We start from the raw sequence: 17,834 nt of genomic DNA, 5'->3' as shown, positions 1-17,834 counted from the left end.
CACTGAATTTGAGGTATAAAAATTCTGTTATTAGACAAGAGATTAAATGGGTGCTGACAAGCTCCATATTGCAAATCTGCAGACCGAGAGCATAAAAGAATAAATCAAACTACTACTCTCAAACTACTCTTATGGGAGCAAATGTGTTGAACCATGCTAAGCTACAGAAACCTAAATCTTTAACTTCTTTAACTTTAACTAACAATAATGAAACACCCCATAATGACAGAGCATGTTTCATGAATAAGCTTATCCTTCTAAGTAAGAATGAACTGCTGTTCCTAGCCTGTAAAAATCTTCAGGACTAACATATCACTCACTTCCAGCTCTCACTATCTACACTTACTGAAGCCTCAACCATCTAAGGATCGTGTTAATGACTTTAACATTTGAGGCATAGATTTTCTGTCACATCTGTAAACCACTGCCTTACAGTCTCTTTGACTGTGAGCTATGTGCTCCTGCTACGTGAACTGGACTTGGACCATGAAGTTGGCATGAAAAGAGCTCTTACTGTGGTCTCCTGTGAGCTGCTGAAGTTTTTCAAATGGATCTGACACATCTGCCGTGCCGTTGTTGGGCTCGCCCCTCCCTTTGGCTGTGGGGTTTCTGCCTGTGTAGCTGCAGATGAAGGATGGCAAAATGGTAGGATAGTTCATGCCCCCATTAAGCCTCCCTAGTGGAGTCACACCAGCTGCGGTGCCTGTGCAAACCTGCGGGGCCTCATGAAAGTCACCTTGAAAGATGCTGTGCACTGACTGGGCTACTGGTGAAAGATCCTGCCCAGTGGTTAGCTGTGAGGGAAATGCTAGCTGTGGCCCTGGTGTGATGAACCTCATCTCCAGAGCCTCGCTGCTTCCTGCAGTGGCCTGTGGGCTGGGGAGGCCATTGCTAAGGTGACAGTGGTGGTGCTGGTGGTGCTGGATGAGGTTACGAATGGAACGCGCCCAGTGGCCACTGCTTCTCTGCCTGCTGTGCCCATTTGCCCCCCCTGGGCCTGCGCCTCCTCCCCCTCCGGGAAGGCCACTGTTGGGGTTGATTTTCTTCCGGCGCTTGCTCTGCCAGCCGTGGTATACGCGCGACACACGGCGCTTCACCTTCCGGTACAGGTGGCTGATGTACCTGAGCATCTCCTCATAGCAGCTGCCAGGCTCCGAGTAGCTGGCCAGCGTGCTGTCATTGGACTGGTAGCATACACGCTGGTCCTTCATCAGCTTGTTCACCCGCTGCTTCGTCTCAGAGAACTGGGTTGCAATTACAACCAGGCACAGGTTGATCATGAAGAAAGAGCCCACCTGGGAAGGATACACAACACATTTTCTTTCACTGCCTTGAGCTACAGTGCATAGCAAGCAGTTCTTAAAGTACATGCATCAATACAAACATAGCATAAGGGACTGGAAAGAAGCATACTTACTATGATGAGCAATATAAAATATATAAAATTGTAAAAGGAGTGGGCATCCATAACGTAATACATGATGTCCACCCATCCTTCCAAAGTGATAACCTGTAAAAAGAATACAAGAAAAGATTCAGATATTGAATCATGATGGGGAGTAATAGATAATCTGCTGCCAGGAATGGGTGCATTTGATTTATACTTTATATTTCTTGTAATGCTGTCATTAACAGAAGAGCAGTGATCACTATGTGAGCACAGATGCATTCTCTTCTCATGGCTGTATGTGTTCTCTTTTCTGACTACCTAATCCACACACAGCTGCCACCTCAAACACCACTCCATGTTTTGGAGAAGATTATCTGGGGACTAAAAAGCCTGGCAAGTCTTTCATGTTGTTTACCTCTGGGTTTTTCAGATGAGAATATGATAGGAAACAAACATAAAAGGACAGAAGCTCTGAGGTGGAATGCTGATAATATAAAGGCGGAGATACTGAGATATAAAAGCATCTAACTTTAGTTAGACATTTAGTTAGACACAGGTTCAAGACCACTAGTGGAGAACAAAAGCTTCAAAACAATTTTGCACCATGTTTTTTGCTGAACATGGTATTCTGTTCATGACATGTTTTTATTAGGAATGCACAATGATATCAGTATCACATCAGTATCATCAGATAAGTGCTTTAAAAAAATCAGCATCAGATAGCTGTTTAGATTTGGCTAATATTACAAATCTATATATGAGGACATATTTTTTGCAATCTGGAAGTGAAGGGCATTTAGGCAGTACTGGGCTACTGTCCCAAAATGTATTCATTTTATTAGTTTAACTGCATTTGTAACCATTTAAAAATATATTTTACATTACTCTTTTATGCTAATTCAGGTGAATGCAGTCCCAAGTTCTATGTTTTCTTAATTTTGTTGTATTGGCATTGACAGATATGTACACAGACAATACTGGATATTAGAAACATCCCAGAATTTCCATATCGATGCATCCCTAGCTTTTATTAGCACAATGAATACAAAACTACATCACAGCTTTTTGGATCATTGCACTTTGCTTCCAAAAACTTACTTAAATTTTGTCCACATGTTTTTCTTTTAATGTGAGAGCACTGCTGGCTGTCCTTCATTTATGCTGGTTAATATAGTGTGCCATTACTGCAGATACAAGAGACCAATTTCCAGGGATTGCAGGCTTTTTAAGCACACAGCAAAGTTCCTGGTGAGACGTGAACTGATAAGAGTTACAAGGCAATCAGTTGCCCCATAATGGTCCTTACATGATCACACTGAGTTGGGCACAGTCAATCCCCAACTTCTCACTGGCCTGTTTTCTCGTTTGTAAATGAAGTCCTATCCTGCCACTTAGCTAATGGAGGTCCAGTGCTGTGTTATAAAGGTTGATCAGACATCCCTGTTTTCTGGGGACAGTCCCCATTTTTGGTGACCTGTCCCTGGCTGGAGATATCCCCTGAAATATCCCTGTTTTAACAGTGAACTGAAAACACACCGGAAAGTCCTTAGAAAGACCTGGCAGTAGAGCAGATGGGCAGACGTTTGCGCTGTACTTGATTTGACCAACAGTGGGGGCTGCTGCTGCTATCTACTGACCACTTCCACCAGTGCTCGTCTAGTTTTAGGCACTTGAATCGTACTACCAGGTGATAGGTACATACCTGTACTTGTCTACATATCATATTTGTCTAGGCATACAATCTACTTGGATTTAGGCTACCATACGATCTACAAATACTGCATCTTTTTTTTTATGCGTCACTTTTTCAGCCGTCCATATATGACATTTGGCATATGTTAATAAAGGACGTCTTATTTAAAATATTACATAGATACTACCCAACAAACTGTTATTTGGCTTTCTGAGACTGTGATTTTGTAAAAATGTTTTGGAAAGATTTGGCCAGATTTTTAGTTAATCACATTGATTTTTCTCTGTACCTGGAAAATGTTTTGTTTAGTTTTAATGTTTATAAAGATAAAGGAATCACTACTGTATCATTAACCTAATTATAATATTAGCAAAATTTACATTAATAAATGTAAATGTTATAATGTCAAGCTGTTATTTATGATTTTTGTACTTGAGCTTAGACTCTGCGATGGACTGGTGACCTGTACAGGGTGTATCCTGCCTTCTGCCCAATGACCGCTGGGATAGGCCCCCTCATGACCCAGAAGGATAAGCAGTTTAGAAAATGTCTGTGTGTGTGTGAGATTGTATATTAACAGTATTCTATACTATTTAATACTATATACACATAATATTACTGTATATTATACTATTCTACAAAAACATCACTAGGAGTCTGATACCTCTTGCTGAAGCAAAAAAGAAAAAAAAACATATGGCATATACTGATAGCAGCCGTCTCTGTTTCTCTAGAACTGGGGATAGCCCAGGGGTGTGTCTGAGGTCTGACTATTGGGCTATAGCCGCAGGTCTCTTTTTACTGCCAAAATATTCTATATATATTTATTTCTAAAAAGCGACTAGCAGCAAATCTTGTGAAGGGAAAAAGCAAGAAATATAAATCTTTTATAGGACTATTGTAATGTATTCCCATGCATGCTGACCATTTTCTTTACTGAATGTACCATAGCTTCACTCACCATGGTAGGCTAATGCATGATTTTCTGGCATGGTTTACAAAGTTACTTACTTAGTACCCAATTTTATTAGTCGGCCTTCACCATAGTTCATTACAGTACAACGCAGATTAAAACATTGGATATTTTAATAATGTATTGACCGCTGAATTGGAAATATCCCTGTTTTCATTTCAGAAAATCTTGTCACCTTAGTGTTAAAGGAGACAGCATGAGACTAAATTTTCTGTCATGCTTCCTTGTTTACACACGTGAGACAGTGGCAGTCCCTCATCCTAAATTACAGCACATCATGTTTTACCATTAACCCAGGGAAAAGAGGAAGCAAATGACTGACCCAGTCTGCAAACCCAAACTATCTGAGCAGCAGGCTCTCATTACCAGAGAACAGAGAGCAGCTCTTATTGTGCGATCACCGCATGCCTGAACGCCCCCAACCAGGAATGTGTCTGCGCATATTTAATCTCTTTAAGCAGGGGCCTGAGCCACAGCCTTATGTGCCACTGTGATTTTGCAGGCCAGATTGGAAAAGCTGATGAATTAATACAAGACATGCGCTGTCTTTTATGATATTCTGGGAAACATTTCAATTCCACAGACAAAGATGGACAATACATCTCATGGACAAAAAAAAAGTAATCTTTGGAGAGCCGTGAGGGAGAATAGGACTAGGATGACTAAAACATCACATTTGCTCAGGGGATATTTAATTATTTGGTGCAGCTGGAGCGTGTCTAATAGGACTCTGTCCTCTCTGGAAAAGTGAAAAAAAACTAGTGGTGGAGTGGTGAAAGCGTCTTCTGTCTTTGCATTTAAAATTGTGATTAGAACAAAAAAAATTGCAGCATTTAAACTGTATTTCACTTTCAAATGACTTTCCACTCTGTTGCACACAACACAATAGAGAAGCTTGATCAGGGATTTCCAGCTCTGGTCCTTGAAAGTCCAGTACAGTTTGGTGATTTCCCTGATTCAATACACCAGTCTTATCAGTTAAGTACTAAGTCTAGTACGTGGGTCATTCTCACAAAACTGCCCCAAAAATATCCCTAATTACTTGAGTGTTACAAGCATCACGCAGATAAACAATATTCATATAATGTAGTAGATCAATTGGAGCTATACATGATACAGTAAAGTTGGAGTTTATGTTTGTATTTTAAAGTTTTTTATACATTTTTACATTTTATACCCTAATTCTCATTACCACAATGTGTTCTCATAGATGTTTCTCATTACTGATATTTAGCATTTTTTTGTTTCTTTTTTAAAGAAAAATCAACTTATATTACTTTTAACTGCTGAATCCCTTTACTTTAATGTTTTCCTTCTAAATTGTAAGGATGAGAACCAAAACAACTACATTACTACATTAGTTTTACAAATGTAACCGCTGTTGTGTGAGTAGTGGATGACTGTGCTACTTACTGAGTGGATATTTCCCTGCATACGCAGCTTCAGACCGAGAGGCTGTGTATACATGAGTCACATGTGATATCACCGGGGCTATATGGCTTGGCTTGTATTCCGCACCTTCACTGTAGCAGACTTGGCACTTCAATTCCCTGACAGGACATAAGAGCTGTCTCCTGGGGTCTGAATGGTCAGTGTACGCAGACAGAACTGAGAACTTTTGGCTGGAAGGTCAGGTTCATTCACATCGTCTGGATCCCCCAGGAGGCACAGGAGGCTGACCAATAATGCTTGTAGCTCACCTCTGTACTTTGCCACAGCAAAGAGCAAAAGTGTTGTTTTCAATGACAGCCACTTAGGAAGGGTTTTGCACCAAGGGTTGGAAATGGAGCACTGCATATGTAGTACAACAGCATCTGGAGCTTCCAGGGCAGTGGCTGAGATGAGCAGGACAGGCGAAGTCTCTGTGCCCCTTTCAAGAAAGCCGCAATCAATTTGTGGGAGCCCAGAGATGGGCCACTGCTTAGAGCCAGACGGTTGGAGAGGACAGCCACTTGCAAAGTAGAGGAAGATCTCCCCAGCTCCACAGAGCATGCAAATGCCTGCTACTTGCGCTCGTATAAGGCATGAGTTGAAGGAACTACAGTTGAAGTATTTCTGACACCAGGAGAGAACTACGACAGATCTGAGTTGGCCTTAAGGGCCAAAGCTATAGCTGGAGAAACTCCCCCAGGTGGGTGACAAGGTCCTTCTTTACAGGGAGTTCCCACAGAACGTCCTGTAATAAAGACAGAAGCAGAAGAAAATACGGTTGCCTCGGCCACCATGGTGCCACCAGGAGGACCCAATGTTCTTCTTGCAGAAATGTCTGGGAGAGCTGGAATGAGACGCAGTTGGGGAAACGCAAACAGCAGCTCCCTTGGCCAGTTGTGGCCAGGGCATCCTAACCCAGTGGACTGTCTTGGTCCCATTCCGAGAACACAGCCAAATGTCTGATGAGGCGAACAGGTTTGCGTGCCAATCCATGTTTGCCCCAGATCATACTGACCACGTCTCAGTAAAGTCTCTATCGGCTCAGTGTATTGTGAGAGTGTGTGTGCTGTCTGGTTGGTCACACTCACTAGATAAGCAGCTCTCAATGACAAGAACTTGAGATGTGCCCACGTCCACAGGTCCTGCACCAGCCTTAACAACACCTGAGATCTGGTGCTGCCGTAATGATTCACATGGTGGACAGTGGCTCAATTGTCCAAAGGTACAAGCATGTCTGCCATGGAGGTTTGGAAGAAAATAAGGCATGTTTCACCGTTCACAGCTCATGATGGTTGATATGTTCCTCAGTGATGTCTGCTGACCACTTGCCATGAATCTGACTGTGCTGCCATTCTGCACCCTCATCCTGTGGTAGATGCATCTGCTCTCACTACCTCTCTGTGTACAGGAAACTGACTTATCATCAACCTGGACATGTGTAACTGCAAGCGCATTTTGATGCACTTGCATCGAAATGCTGGGAGGGTAAGGTGGAAAGAGGCTCCAGGGGCTGGAGTGCTATGCACAGAGCCCCCCGGCTGAGAAAAAGACATTCAGAAAGCACTTCCCTGGTTCCATCTGCATCCATTCAGCTGTATTAAGTTCTCAGAAAATGAGTCCATCCATTTAGTTAGTAGAGTAGACCATTTTTCCTTATGCAGCACCTGCCCCGCTTCATCTGAGGCTGCTTAGCTGCCTTCTTGGCCAAGCATGGTGGTGCTGGTGGTGCTGCTCGTTCCTGGCTTCCAGGCCAGCTAGCCGCTCTTGGTGGTGAAGTAAGGGAAAATTATGCATGTGCAATGTATGGTTACCCTAGGCACGAAGGGGATAAGCTGTGGCCATGGTCAGAGTCCAATATGGTGAAGCAATGTGGGAGCTAGGGCTTCTAGAGACTGAGAGCTTACCTGAAGGCTCCGCTAGCCCCACGGCTAAACTTTATGCCCAACACCAAACCTGCTCCAGGTGAGGGAAGAGCTACAACCCTCATAGGTCAGATCACATACCAAAATGCTTGAGGTGTGGCTGGACGAGGAGTCGATGACATCCGTCTGTAGATTATGCAGGAACTGGGGATATGGAGCCTGCTATGTACAAGAAGGCTCCACTAGCCCAGTGGCTAAGCTTTATCCCCAACACTGACTATGCTGAAGGTGAGGGGAGAGCTACACCCCTAAGGGGTCCGAGCCTACATCAAGATGCTTATATGTGGTCGGACAAGGACTCAACGATAACAGGCCGCAGAGTAAGAAAGAATTTTGTAGCTCTTACCCTACGAATTGTGTTGCTGAGCTGCACACTCAGTCTGAAGATGAGAAGAGAAAAGAGCAAGTCTGCAGTTAGATTATATAGACATCACATGAAGGGGTCACATGCGACTTTCTGGTTATCAACCTCTCGGCACATACACAGGGAAATATCTAATCAGTAATCAGTAAGTAACCCCCTGAAGGTTAGGAGATTCGAAACATAACTGTGGCAGTGTTGTGGTAATAAGATACAAATGTAAAACACTTTTATGTGTATTTTCCATAGATTTTGAAACATGATGTAATATTTGTTGACAGCATGATTTAAGTATATGTTTATATATATTATATTGTTTTTTTACTTTTTAAAATAAAGATATAAAGATGAGGGAAAGCACTGGTTAACAGGCTAGCCATTTAGCATCCCAGTTGCTTTCGCTTTTCTTACATTTTTACCGCAAAAGCAAGATAAAGAGAAAAGACTTCAGGAAGAAAAAAGTCAGGTTATTGTTAAAATAAATCCATGTACAATCAACCAACTGCAGTTGCATGTACTTGCAGCCAGGAGGTGACAGTGGATGCTGTCACTTGAAGAAGACAGGTGGGGGTGGTGGAAGGAGGAAGGAAAACATGCTATGCATTATTGGTTAGTATCATTTTTTTCCTGGCCACTGGAACAATTTGACACCACCAAACATCAGCTGACATTTAGAGATGGACAAAAATCACTATACTTCAATCAAAGATTATGGAGAAACAAGAATTTTGTCTGTTGAATGATTTGAGACAATAGATTGTGCTTAAAACGTCCAAGGACATGAACTAACAAGCAACATTTTAGCCTGAATTCAATTAATTAAAGCATTCCCACTTCAGACAACTCAGAGCTGGATAGGGCAGGTTTCACTGGTAACCTACATGCATGGACACCAACAGAACATGAGGTACTCACCTGGAATATAGCGATCCAAGCATATCCAATATTATCAAAGTTCACAGCCCCCTTATGTGGATTCAGTTCTCCGGGCCGACATACACTGTAGTACTGGTTCCAGTTCACACAGCTGTTCCTGTTGGACCCATCGGTGCCGAAATAGGCATGTCCAGGGGTTGCATTGAGTGTGCACTCTGTCTCGCCCTCCCTTAATCGAGGCACGTCACGGCAGCGGAGCATACCGTTCTCCTTCTCAGAAGAGCAGATGAATGGGCTGTCCTCACCTTCCTCACGCATGAAGTACGGACTCATGAAGGACAGATTATACATACTGTGAAGGAACAAGATTCAAGGTTTCAATATTCAAGACTTTAGTCACGGTCACTGTACATTTTTCAAAAATCAAATTTAATTCCTTTTTCTTTTTTCAAATTAAGACCTAACAAAACATATTGCATTATATAATATCACTCCCACCACACAGAACAAACACAAATATAGCAGGTATTAACATGTATTTTATTCAAACAAACTAAAAAACAAATATGGATGTACGCTTTGAGATATATATGTCACATATATCTAGCTTCACTAACTACTCTCTCTTGTCCTTACATGGTCTTTTCAGTGTGCTTGAATTTGTCATCACTTCTGCCATGCTCTACCTCTTTCGTCAATGGTCAGTTTTATCCCACAGGGCCACTGTCAGCTGGCTATTTTTGGTTGTTGGACTATTCTGAATTTCAACCAAGACCTCATCTTAGAATATCTCTACTTGTAAAAAATAAGAAATCCTACAAATCTGTTTAACTTTATAAAATGTTTTAAGGACCCACGAGGACCCAGTTATTGCCACACAAGAAAAAGGTGGCATCTGAATTCAGTGCAGCTATGTGCAATGACAAGAGTAGAACAATGAATTGTTTCTTTATCACTAAAATATATTACCATATATAATTACAGTAATATATTAGGACCAAAAGAAACCGGAAGAAATGCAAACGTAAATTTTGAATCAAGTAAATTAAATGCTTTACTTTTTTCCTGCGAAGTCCAAAATACACAGAAAACAATGTGGTGCAAAACAAGAACACATTATAGACACCCTGTATGTCATACATAATTAAGTAAGAGATGTAGGTGCATCAAAGTAATGACTATAAACTAGTGTCAATGAGTTGACGAGTGTAAATATAGTAACGTAGTACATGTAAAAAATACAACAGTGCAAATTGAAAAAAAAAAACAATAATATGCAGCAGACACTGAAGTGCATGATGAGATGTGCTGGTCCAGACAGAGGTACTTAGAACAGCACCAGAAAAGGATGATAATAGGAGGCCAGACAAAGAAAGCAGCTCATCACCTAAGTGTGAATAAAGGCCATGATGCAGTATCATGATGCAGTGGTTTTGCAATCATCTTACACAATCAACTGTTAAAAATAGACACAAGACTGTTACCAAGTCTCCCCAGCAGCTCCACCACAGAAATATAACAGTGAGTCAGTTTTTGGGGCTAAACAAAGAGCTAACAAACAATACTCCTGCTATATCATGATAACTGAATCACGTGGACCCCTACACAATACAAAGCATAAACAGAGCACTAATCTGTTCCATTACATCAAAATATGACTTAGAGGGCATTTTCTGGCTGTTCTGACTCCTCAGCTCTTCAATTCTTTGAATGCAAAAAGTTTGTAGCATTATCGAAGGTGTGCGCATCTCCCTTGCTCAGGGGCTGCTGTTTGACATCGCATCGCCGGGGTGCGATGTTCAGTTTACAAGGCTGTCAGCAGCAGAAATGCCATTGCTGCTGGCAACAGTTGACTGTCGCTTTGGATCACATCCGGAGCCCTGATGTGCTCCTGGAGGAGTAGGGGTGTGGGGGTGGGGGGATGGAGAGATAGAGAGACAGCAGGAGAGAATGCAGAGAGAGGATGGACATAGGAAAGAGGATGGGCACTTACTCCTTCACCTCCTTGTCCAAGAAACACCTATTCCTCAGAAGACCAGCCCAGAGCTGCACCCCGACAATGCCGAATATAAAGAAGACAAAAAAGCACAGCAGGAGGACATTGCCTAACATAGGCAGAGTATCTAGGAGCAGAGTCACCAGTATCTTCATACCTGCAGAGACAAAAGATTCAGAGAGAGAGAGAGAGAGAGACAGAGAGAGATACAGAGAGAGAGAGAGAGAGAGAGACAGAGAGAGATACAGAGAGAGAGAGAGACAGAGAGAGAGAGATAAAGAGTGTCATAGAGACAGAACATGATAATGCCTATACATATTTAACAGCGACAGTTTTACATAATCAGTTATTTTTTGTAGAGGATGGGATTCTTCTATGCAACATTAAGCTCAAAGAACCTGTTGACTTTGGAGTGTGAATTACAATTAACTGTGTACCACAGAATTTTAATGGGACACCTCAGAACAAAGAAACAGCCAGTCTGCAACTGAAATTTTCAAAATGTCTAAAGCTCTAGGCTTTTTATGCTTCCTCTACTGTAAAATAAATTTATGCGCACACAGAGACATTATAAAGTAGGATACTGTGGCGCAGCAGGGCTTGAGGGAGGAAAGAAAATGCAAGCTCTCACTAATGCACGCATGTTTACAGTCACATATTGGTCACAAATTTCATCAGGAGACGCTAGCAGCCTGTTGTATGCTGCAGCACAGAAGTAAAAATATGCTGGAGCATCCCACAGTGCGACATACGCTCTGAGGAAAATTCTCAGCATTTTGCGTCCAACTTGCATCTCCCACTGGTCCAGATGACATATACAGTTTTGAAATAATACTTCTTGGCCTCCCACCGGCATGTCTAGCTGAATTCCAGCACCTCTGCTATAATGATGGAAACCTAGTTTTTTTTATATGCAAAGCACATTTACTGGACATGGCATGGGAATTAGCTCATTTACAAGAGCAAGTTGAGCAGTCTGAGGTTTGTCCAGTAGGAGACACTATTAGGACACAATGTGTTTTTTAGTGCATCATTAAGAGAAGAAAGAGCCATGTACACACTTGCTTGCAGTCACAACTTTCAAAGCGAAAGGTTTTTTAAAAATGTCATTCAGCATTACATTATTTAATATGTGATTTTCACTATCCTACACCTATTATTCAGTATCTACTGGTGTTGTAGTATTCAAGTCCGGTCTTCGTCTCAAGGGCATAAATTAATGGTCGCAGTCTCGACACCATTTTGACTAAGTCTTGTCTCGGTCTTGGAGTAACGTGGTCTCGGTGGACTCGGACTCAGGATCAGCCGAGTGTAGTGTCTGTTTGAGGTAACTGGAAAATAAACGTTTTCTATCAATATTTAATAACAACAATAACTTCAAACATAATAAAAGGGCAGATCAGAATGTTATTGCTATGTTTTCATTTAATAATAAAAATGGGTGTATATTGTTTGGTTTATATTCAAATTACTTTAGATGGTGTGATTCTGAAAAGGTTTTAGAAAAGAAGGGACAGAAAATAACCTTACCATTCATCATTTGATTCCCACAGTTACAATGCCAAGTCAAACTAAAACTATAATGCAATAATAATAATTATTAATATTTTAAGGGTAAATATATCATTTAATATAGTATGTTACAAAATATAAAATATAAAATGATTTATTAATATGTCATGTATAATGGATGATAATAAATGTACAACAAACTACAAACATTTTTTTTTTTATTTTTACATTCTGAAAAAATCTGGGACTCTAGACTCTGGACTACTATAAAGTCTTGGTCTTGACTTGGACTCGATGTGTCCAGGTCTTGGTCTTGACTTGGACTCGCTACTAGTGGTCTTGATTACAACCCAGTAACTACTATGAAACTAATATGCAACTTAAGTAGTTGTGGGAGTGAGGAACCGTGCTGTGGGCTCACATACAGGCCCCTAGGATTTAAGGGCATAATGCATGTTCTTCAACATTTAAAGGAAAATGCTCACCACTTTTAAAGAGCCATGCCTGAGAAAGAGAGAGCAGGTCATGCGAACATCGTCAAGTGAGTCTACAGAGTGGAGTGAAATAAGTTCAGTGAGGCGCCACTTGAGTTGTCAGAATGTATAAGCTGGAGGAGAACATCAGCAGCAGAAAATAGCCTTCCTCAGGGAGAACTAATGCTCCTTTACCCAAAGATAGGCTATCCAGACCCATCCCAAATGGATTCTTCCTGCCTGAAACTGCCGATGCCTTCTTAATGCGCCTGAGGGTGAGTAGGCAGCAGCTAACAGATGACACTCGGGTTTTGATTTAGTTCATACATCAGTAACTCTGTGTATGTTGTTACAAACTATTGATCCAGCTTAGGCGAAACAACTGAGTTTCTGGGAAGAAGCACTAGAAAGGTCAACCACCAGGAGTTAATGGATACTCTTCCACTTTGTCTAACTGATGTCAAAGCACTAATGAGCGAACACTGCAACCGCACACCGCATACCAGTCTGGGGTCTGAGTGCCTGAATTAAAGCCAGAAAGTAGCAAAACATGAGGAGACGACAAAGAGAAAAATACTGTCTGGGCGCTGGGATACATTCAACGGAAATGCCTACTCTGTGTGTGTGTGTGTGTGTGTGCGCGTGTGTGTGCGCGCACGGCTGATGTAATTCTAGTGAATGATGAGAAGAGGAGAGGGCCTTAAATGGACCTGTTTGAGTGGAGCGGCAACATCCTCTGTGTGGCCTGTCTTGGCCTCTCTCCCTTTGCCTCCCACCTAAAGATGGCTTGGAGCCGTCTCAGAGGAGGCTCCAGCGCCGTGCGGCCGGAGTAATGAGCTCCCTAGAGGAGCGCTCCATTACAGAGTGGAGAGAGATGAGGAGACCAGCACACACACACATGCCAACACTGAGGGAGATACAGTCTCTGTAAAGAGCGACCACCAGAGTCAAACTTACTATCTGAATTAACCTGCAGGTGTGAGACGCTCCGAGGGCAGACTCACAAACCAGACTTCTGCCTACTGTCAGAAAGTCAGGCGTGTTTCATGCCTTTAAAAGGAAATCCAATGATTTTTTCATATTTCTGCATAGTTCAAACACGTGATGTAAACAAAGTCATCCATAATGGTTTAATGTAAAATGGTTCATTGCAGAGAAACTTACTAGCTCTTATTTCTTTACCAGGGGTGAGACATTTTATTTGCTATACAAAATGACTAGTGAACCTACACATCCTTTGAGTTTTTGTTATGTTATAATTATAATGGTTAAATAACAATAAATGAGAAAAAAAAACGTTTTCTTTGGGAACTATTTTGTCTTGCATGCCCTGCATGTACCCAGCTGCCAACATTTAAAAAAGGTTTTAATCCAAAGTCTTATCTCAGTAAATCAACATCTCTCGCATCAGGCAGCATATTCTAAATAACTTTATGTGAGGGAACTTTTAGAAACTTCTTAGAAATCCCAGGCTTACTACATACTTAGGCTTATTACTAAGTAACTACAGAGACTTCAATGCAAACTGGCTAAGCTATTCTGAAGTTATAAAAGTATGTAATAAAACTTTGGGCCTGCCTGTCAGCCCTGGCCAGGGTTAAGGGGTTAAACAAATGTCTGGTTCCTACCACCACTGTGAACAATTTTGACTCTGTAAGTTACTCTAGAACGGAGCATTTCACATCAAACCACTCTAAATGACTTTGTTTACATCATACACTATACAATCATGCAGAACTTTAAAAAAAACGGTGGAATCTGTATTTAACATGGCCAAGAACCACAAACATTACGAGGAAAGAGCCATTTGACTGACATGTAAAGTAACAAACCACAGACTGTTGTTTTAGAGTGATAAGTAGGGACAGGTGACTTTCCAGAACAGGGCTACAACCAAAACAAAACAACAAATTGGTATTTACTGGCAAACACGCGAAAATATCTTACTTAAAAGCAATAAATACATCAAAGAAAACTCTTGACTAGAATTTCAAGCTGCTATGCCGTAACCTTCACATACCTTTTCCAATCCAGCGACTATATCTTACTCCAATGACTCAGTCACACAGCATAAAGCCAGTAAATGCTTGCAAAAGTTTGTTGTGTGGATAGCCAATCAGAATGCTGGGAAAAATACTAAGGTAAAATCCTGAGAGCTGTGTCCAGCTTAACGTACCGTACACAGCAGAGGCTCCGTACACATGTGGGCAGATTATCTGAGGCAGAGACTACTCCAAGAAAACAACAAACAAGCTCATGAGCATACAGCCACAAACACACACATACAGACGCACTTCTACCCTCTGCGAGCGATAAAATCAGTTGTGACTGAAGGCATTCTCCTTAGCAGCAACCTCAGACTCTGGTGGATAAATCACACTATCAGTTCCCCCATCTGTGCTACAGTGGAGCCATTAAAATCCATGCAGCAGGGGAAAGATTAACTAAGCGCTAAATCTACAACCTGCTCCACACTGAACAAGTGCTCCAGAAAAAATGGAACAAAAGCACCCCCTGCTCTGCTGACCAATAACTCTGTGAGGGGTAACACAGGGAAGAGCACTAGGAACTGTGCTTGCTTACAACTGTAAGGATGTGCGTACGTTAAAACAAATACACACACAATTTGTGGTTTTGAAAGCAATCTTGAGGTGATCTAATGCAACTATTCTTTTTGTCATACATAGGACATTACCAGAAAAAACACCACAGATGCTTCCATCAGATCGGTGTCGTGTTTCCTCCGATTTGCAGCGGATGTTGGGTGGTGTAATGTATACAGCACTAAGTGCTCTGTAACTGGTCTATCCCATACCGCCTCCTCATACATGCGGCTAATAAACATCGCCCATCTGTTTATCACCAGACATCGTGTGGTTTCTCTGCCTGTCTCATATCAGATGATTCTAGCTGATGGGTATTGTGGGGAACGTAGCAGGCTCTTACTGGGAACTCTGTTGATGGCTTTTAGAGGCCTGAGCACGCGTACGGTCCGGATGGCTGACAGGCTGGCGTTGTGGCCGTCCAGTGAGTACTCCAACATCCTGAGGTGGAACAAAGCACAGGGAAAACAATTCAGTCTCCGCAATCAGCACTGGGCACTAAAGGTCACCCCTGTAGGCAACTCCAGCTGACCTTTCCTTTTGAGCACCTCTTATTGATTACATCAGAAAAGTGATCTCTGTTCCAGCAGACATATCCAGAGTGTTCTGGTGTATCCAGTGTTGTCTTCAATTGTAATAATGTATTAAAGGAATAGTTCAAACTGAATTTGCAGAACTGTACCCTAACCCCCAAGGCATGTTTGGTGTCTGATTTTGCTTCTTTGTACTGGAGCTACGAAGCTAATGTAGCTAACAACAAAGGGAAGCTAACACCGCACCAATTCACATCATGTGAACTGCATGCATAAATCATCACACTCTTCCATCGAATCGTGCCAAAGTGTTAAATAAGTAATAAGAAATGGACAAATTCATGGACAAAATTCTCAGCAATGCAACATATTTTTGTCCATTTTTGTCCAGCTCCCGTGTAAAACTGGAAAAAGCAAATTTCAGTCTCTTAACATGCGCTGGCTTTGATTACATTTGAGGCAAAGAGAAAATTGTGTAATTGTGAAACTTTTTGCCAATGTTTTCCTTTAAATATCCAAAGACAATGCAAAGTGCAAAAATGTGTACAAGTCTCAGTCGAAGAAATTTGCATTTAATAACTATTGAGTCCACTGTGCTCAAAGAATGTTTTTGCATAACATGCATTTGTTAAATATTGTTGGGTAAATGAAGAAGGAGCGGGTGAAGGTCTCTCACCCCGCCATGACGATGAAGAAGTCCAGACGGTTCCATGTGTCTCCAAGGTAACACTCTGATCCAAAAATCCCTAGAGCCATCATCTTGATGACCATCTCCACAGCAAAGAAGGCGAAGATGCAGTCATCAAATGCCTGTGGACACAGTCAGACAGGTTTTGCACCTGAGTGCAGTGAAAAAGCAAAACAAAGCAGCCACTGCCCTAGAGTTTAGCAGGAGTACATCAATCACAGATCTAGAAACAAATGCCAAAATGGCCAAAACAAATCCATAAATGTGTAAAAAAACATGGGAATACATGATTTATGCATCAATCAGCAGAAGGCATTCACTACCATGCCAATCCTGAGGAAAGGAGCAGGACGAGTTATAAATAGTGTAGCACTTCCTGTCATGACCCCGTTTGACCCCTGCTTTCGAAATCCTACTAAACCCACTGGCAGAGCGCACTAGATCCGCGCCTTTCCCATAGCCTCACGGATCCCAAGCCGGCCCGGTGGGGGCGTTGGGCAGGGCTGCAGGGAATCACTATGCTACACAAACAACATGCTTCTCTCACTGACATCTGGCCAAGCCTCCGCTGACCCCTTAGACCCTGTGCCCAGTAGGACTTGGATCAAGAGCTGAAGCCACAATGGGAAAGCACTATAAATGGCAGCACCCAAATTTGATCTGTGCTTGCAGAACCTTAGAAACAGGAAAGCTATACATATTGATGCACTTTGAGAAAAACTCTGTCACCTGCCAGCGTACACAAGAATGTATTGTGGGAAGAAAGAACCCAGCAATCACAGTGTGTGTGCTCATCAACAGGCTTACCTCATCACATCAAAAGTCTCTGTGAAGATCAAGGCTTACCTGGAGGATGATGCACCACTCGGACTGGCACTTGACGTCCTCGCAGGGCTGGAACATGCCCAGGGTCACACAGTTCAGCAGGATAACCAGCATGCTCACATGCTCGAACCAAGTGCATACAAGTCAAGGAAAACTACTCACACAGAGCTACACTGCAAGACAGAAAGCAGGGCTACAAGAAGCATTAAATCACTGTTGCTATAAGAAACAACATATTTCCAAACAACATCATTAAAGATGGAAAAACATTTGTTAATGTAACTTTTTGGCTATTTTCACAGGTCAGTTCATTTTCTTAATTTGACCTGTGTGCGTAACTTCACCTGTGTGCGGTTTTTTAAATGGTGGACTAAAAAAAAAAAAGTGAACAGCCATAAAATGTAAAATCCATGATTTAGCTCTTGATTCAGCTTGTTTGTGTAAAGACAGCACAGAGGAACTGAGCCAACACCTCCTTGTTACCCTGCAGCTGGACAAAATGAGTCAACAGTGAATTAGCAGTCACATGATCTGGTCCTTTGTTCACTTCGAGATAAG

General features: G+C 42.0%; 1 protein-coding gene across 1 annotated transcript in view; it reads right to left on the bottom strand.

The window, feature by feature from the left end:
* The window catches only part of cacna1ha (calcium channel, voltage-dependent, T type, alpha 1H subunit a), a 50,463-nt gene extending 33,073 nt beyond the window's left edge, over positions 1-17,390 (bottom strand). The window contains 7 exon segments of the mRNA XM_036566689.1: positions 515-1,295; positions 1,418-1,510; positions 8,686-8,998; positions 10,640-10,799; positions 15,574-15,671; positions 16,440-16,573; positions 17,298-17,390. Of these exon segments, the coding sequence (XP_036422582.1) occupies positions 515-1,295; positions 1,418-1,510; positions 8,686-8,998; positions 10,640-10,799; positions 15,574-15,671; positions 16,440-16,573; positions 17,298-17,390 (1,672 nt within the window).
* Positions 17,391-17,834: the final 444 nt, after the last annotated feature.

This window comes from Colossoma macropomum, unplaced genomic scaffold (genome assembly GCF_904425465.1).
Source record: "Colossoma macropomum unplaced genomic scaffold, Colossoma_macropomum, whole genome shotgun sequence".
In the NCBI taxonomy this organism is placed as follows: Eukaryota; Metazoa; Chordata; class Actinopteri; order Characiformes; family Serrasalmidae; genus Colossoma; species Colossoma macropomum.
The sequence above is the reverse complement of the archived record's forward strand: the minus strand, read 5'-3'. Positions and strand labels throughout refer to the sequence as shown.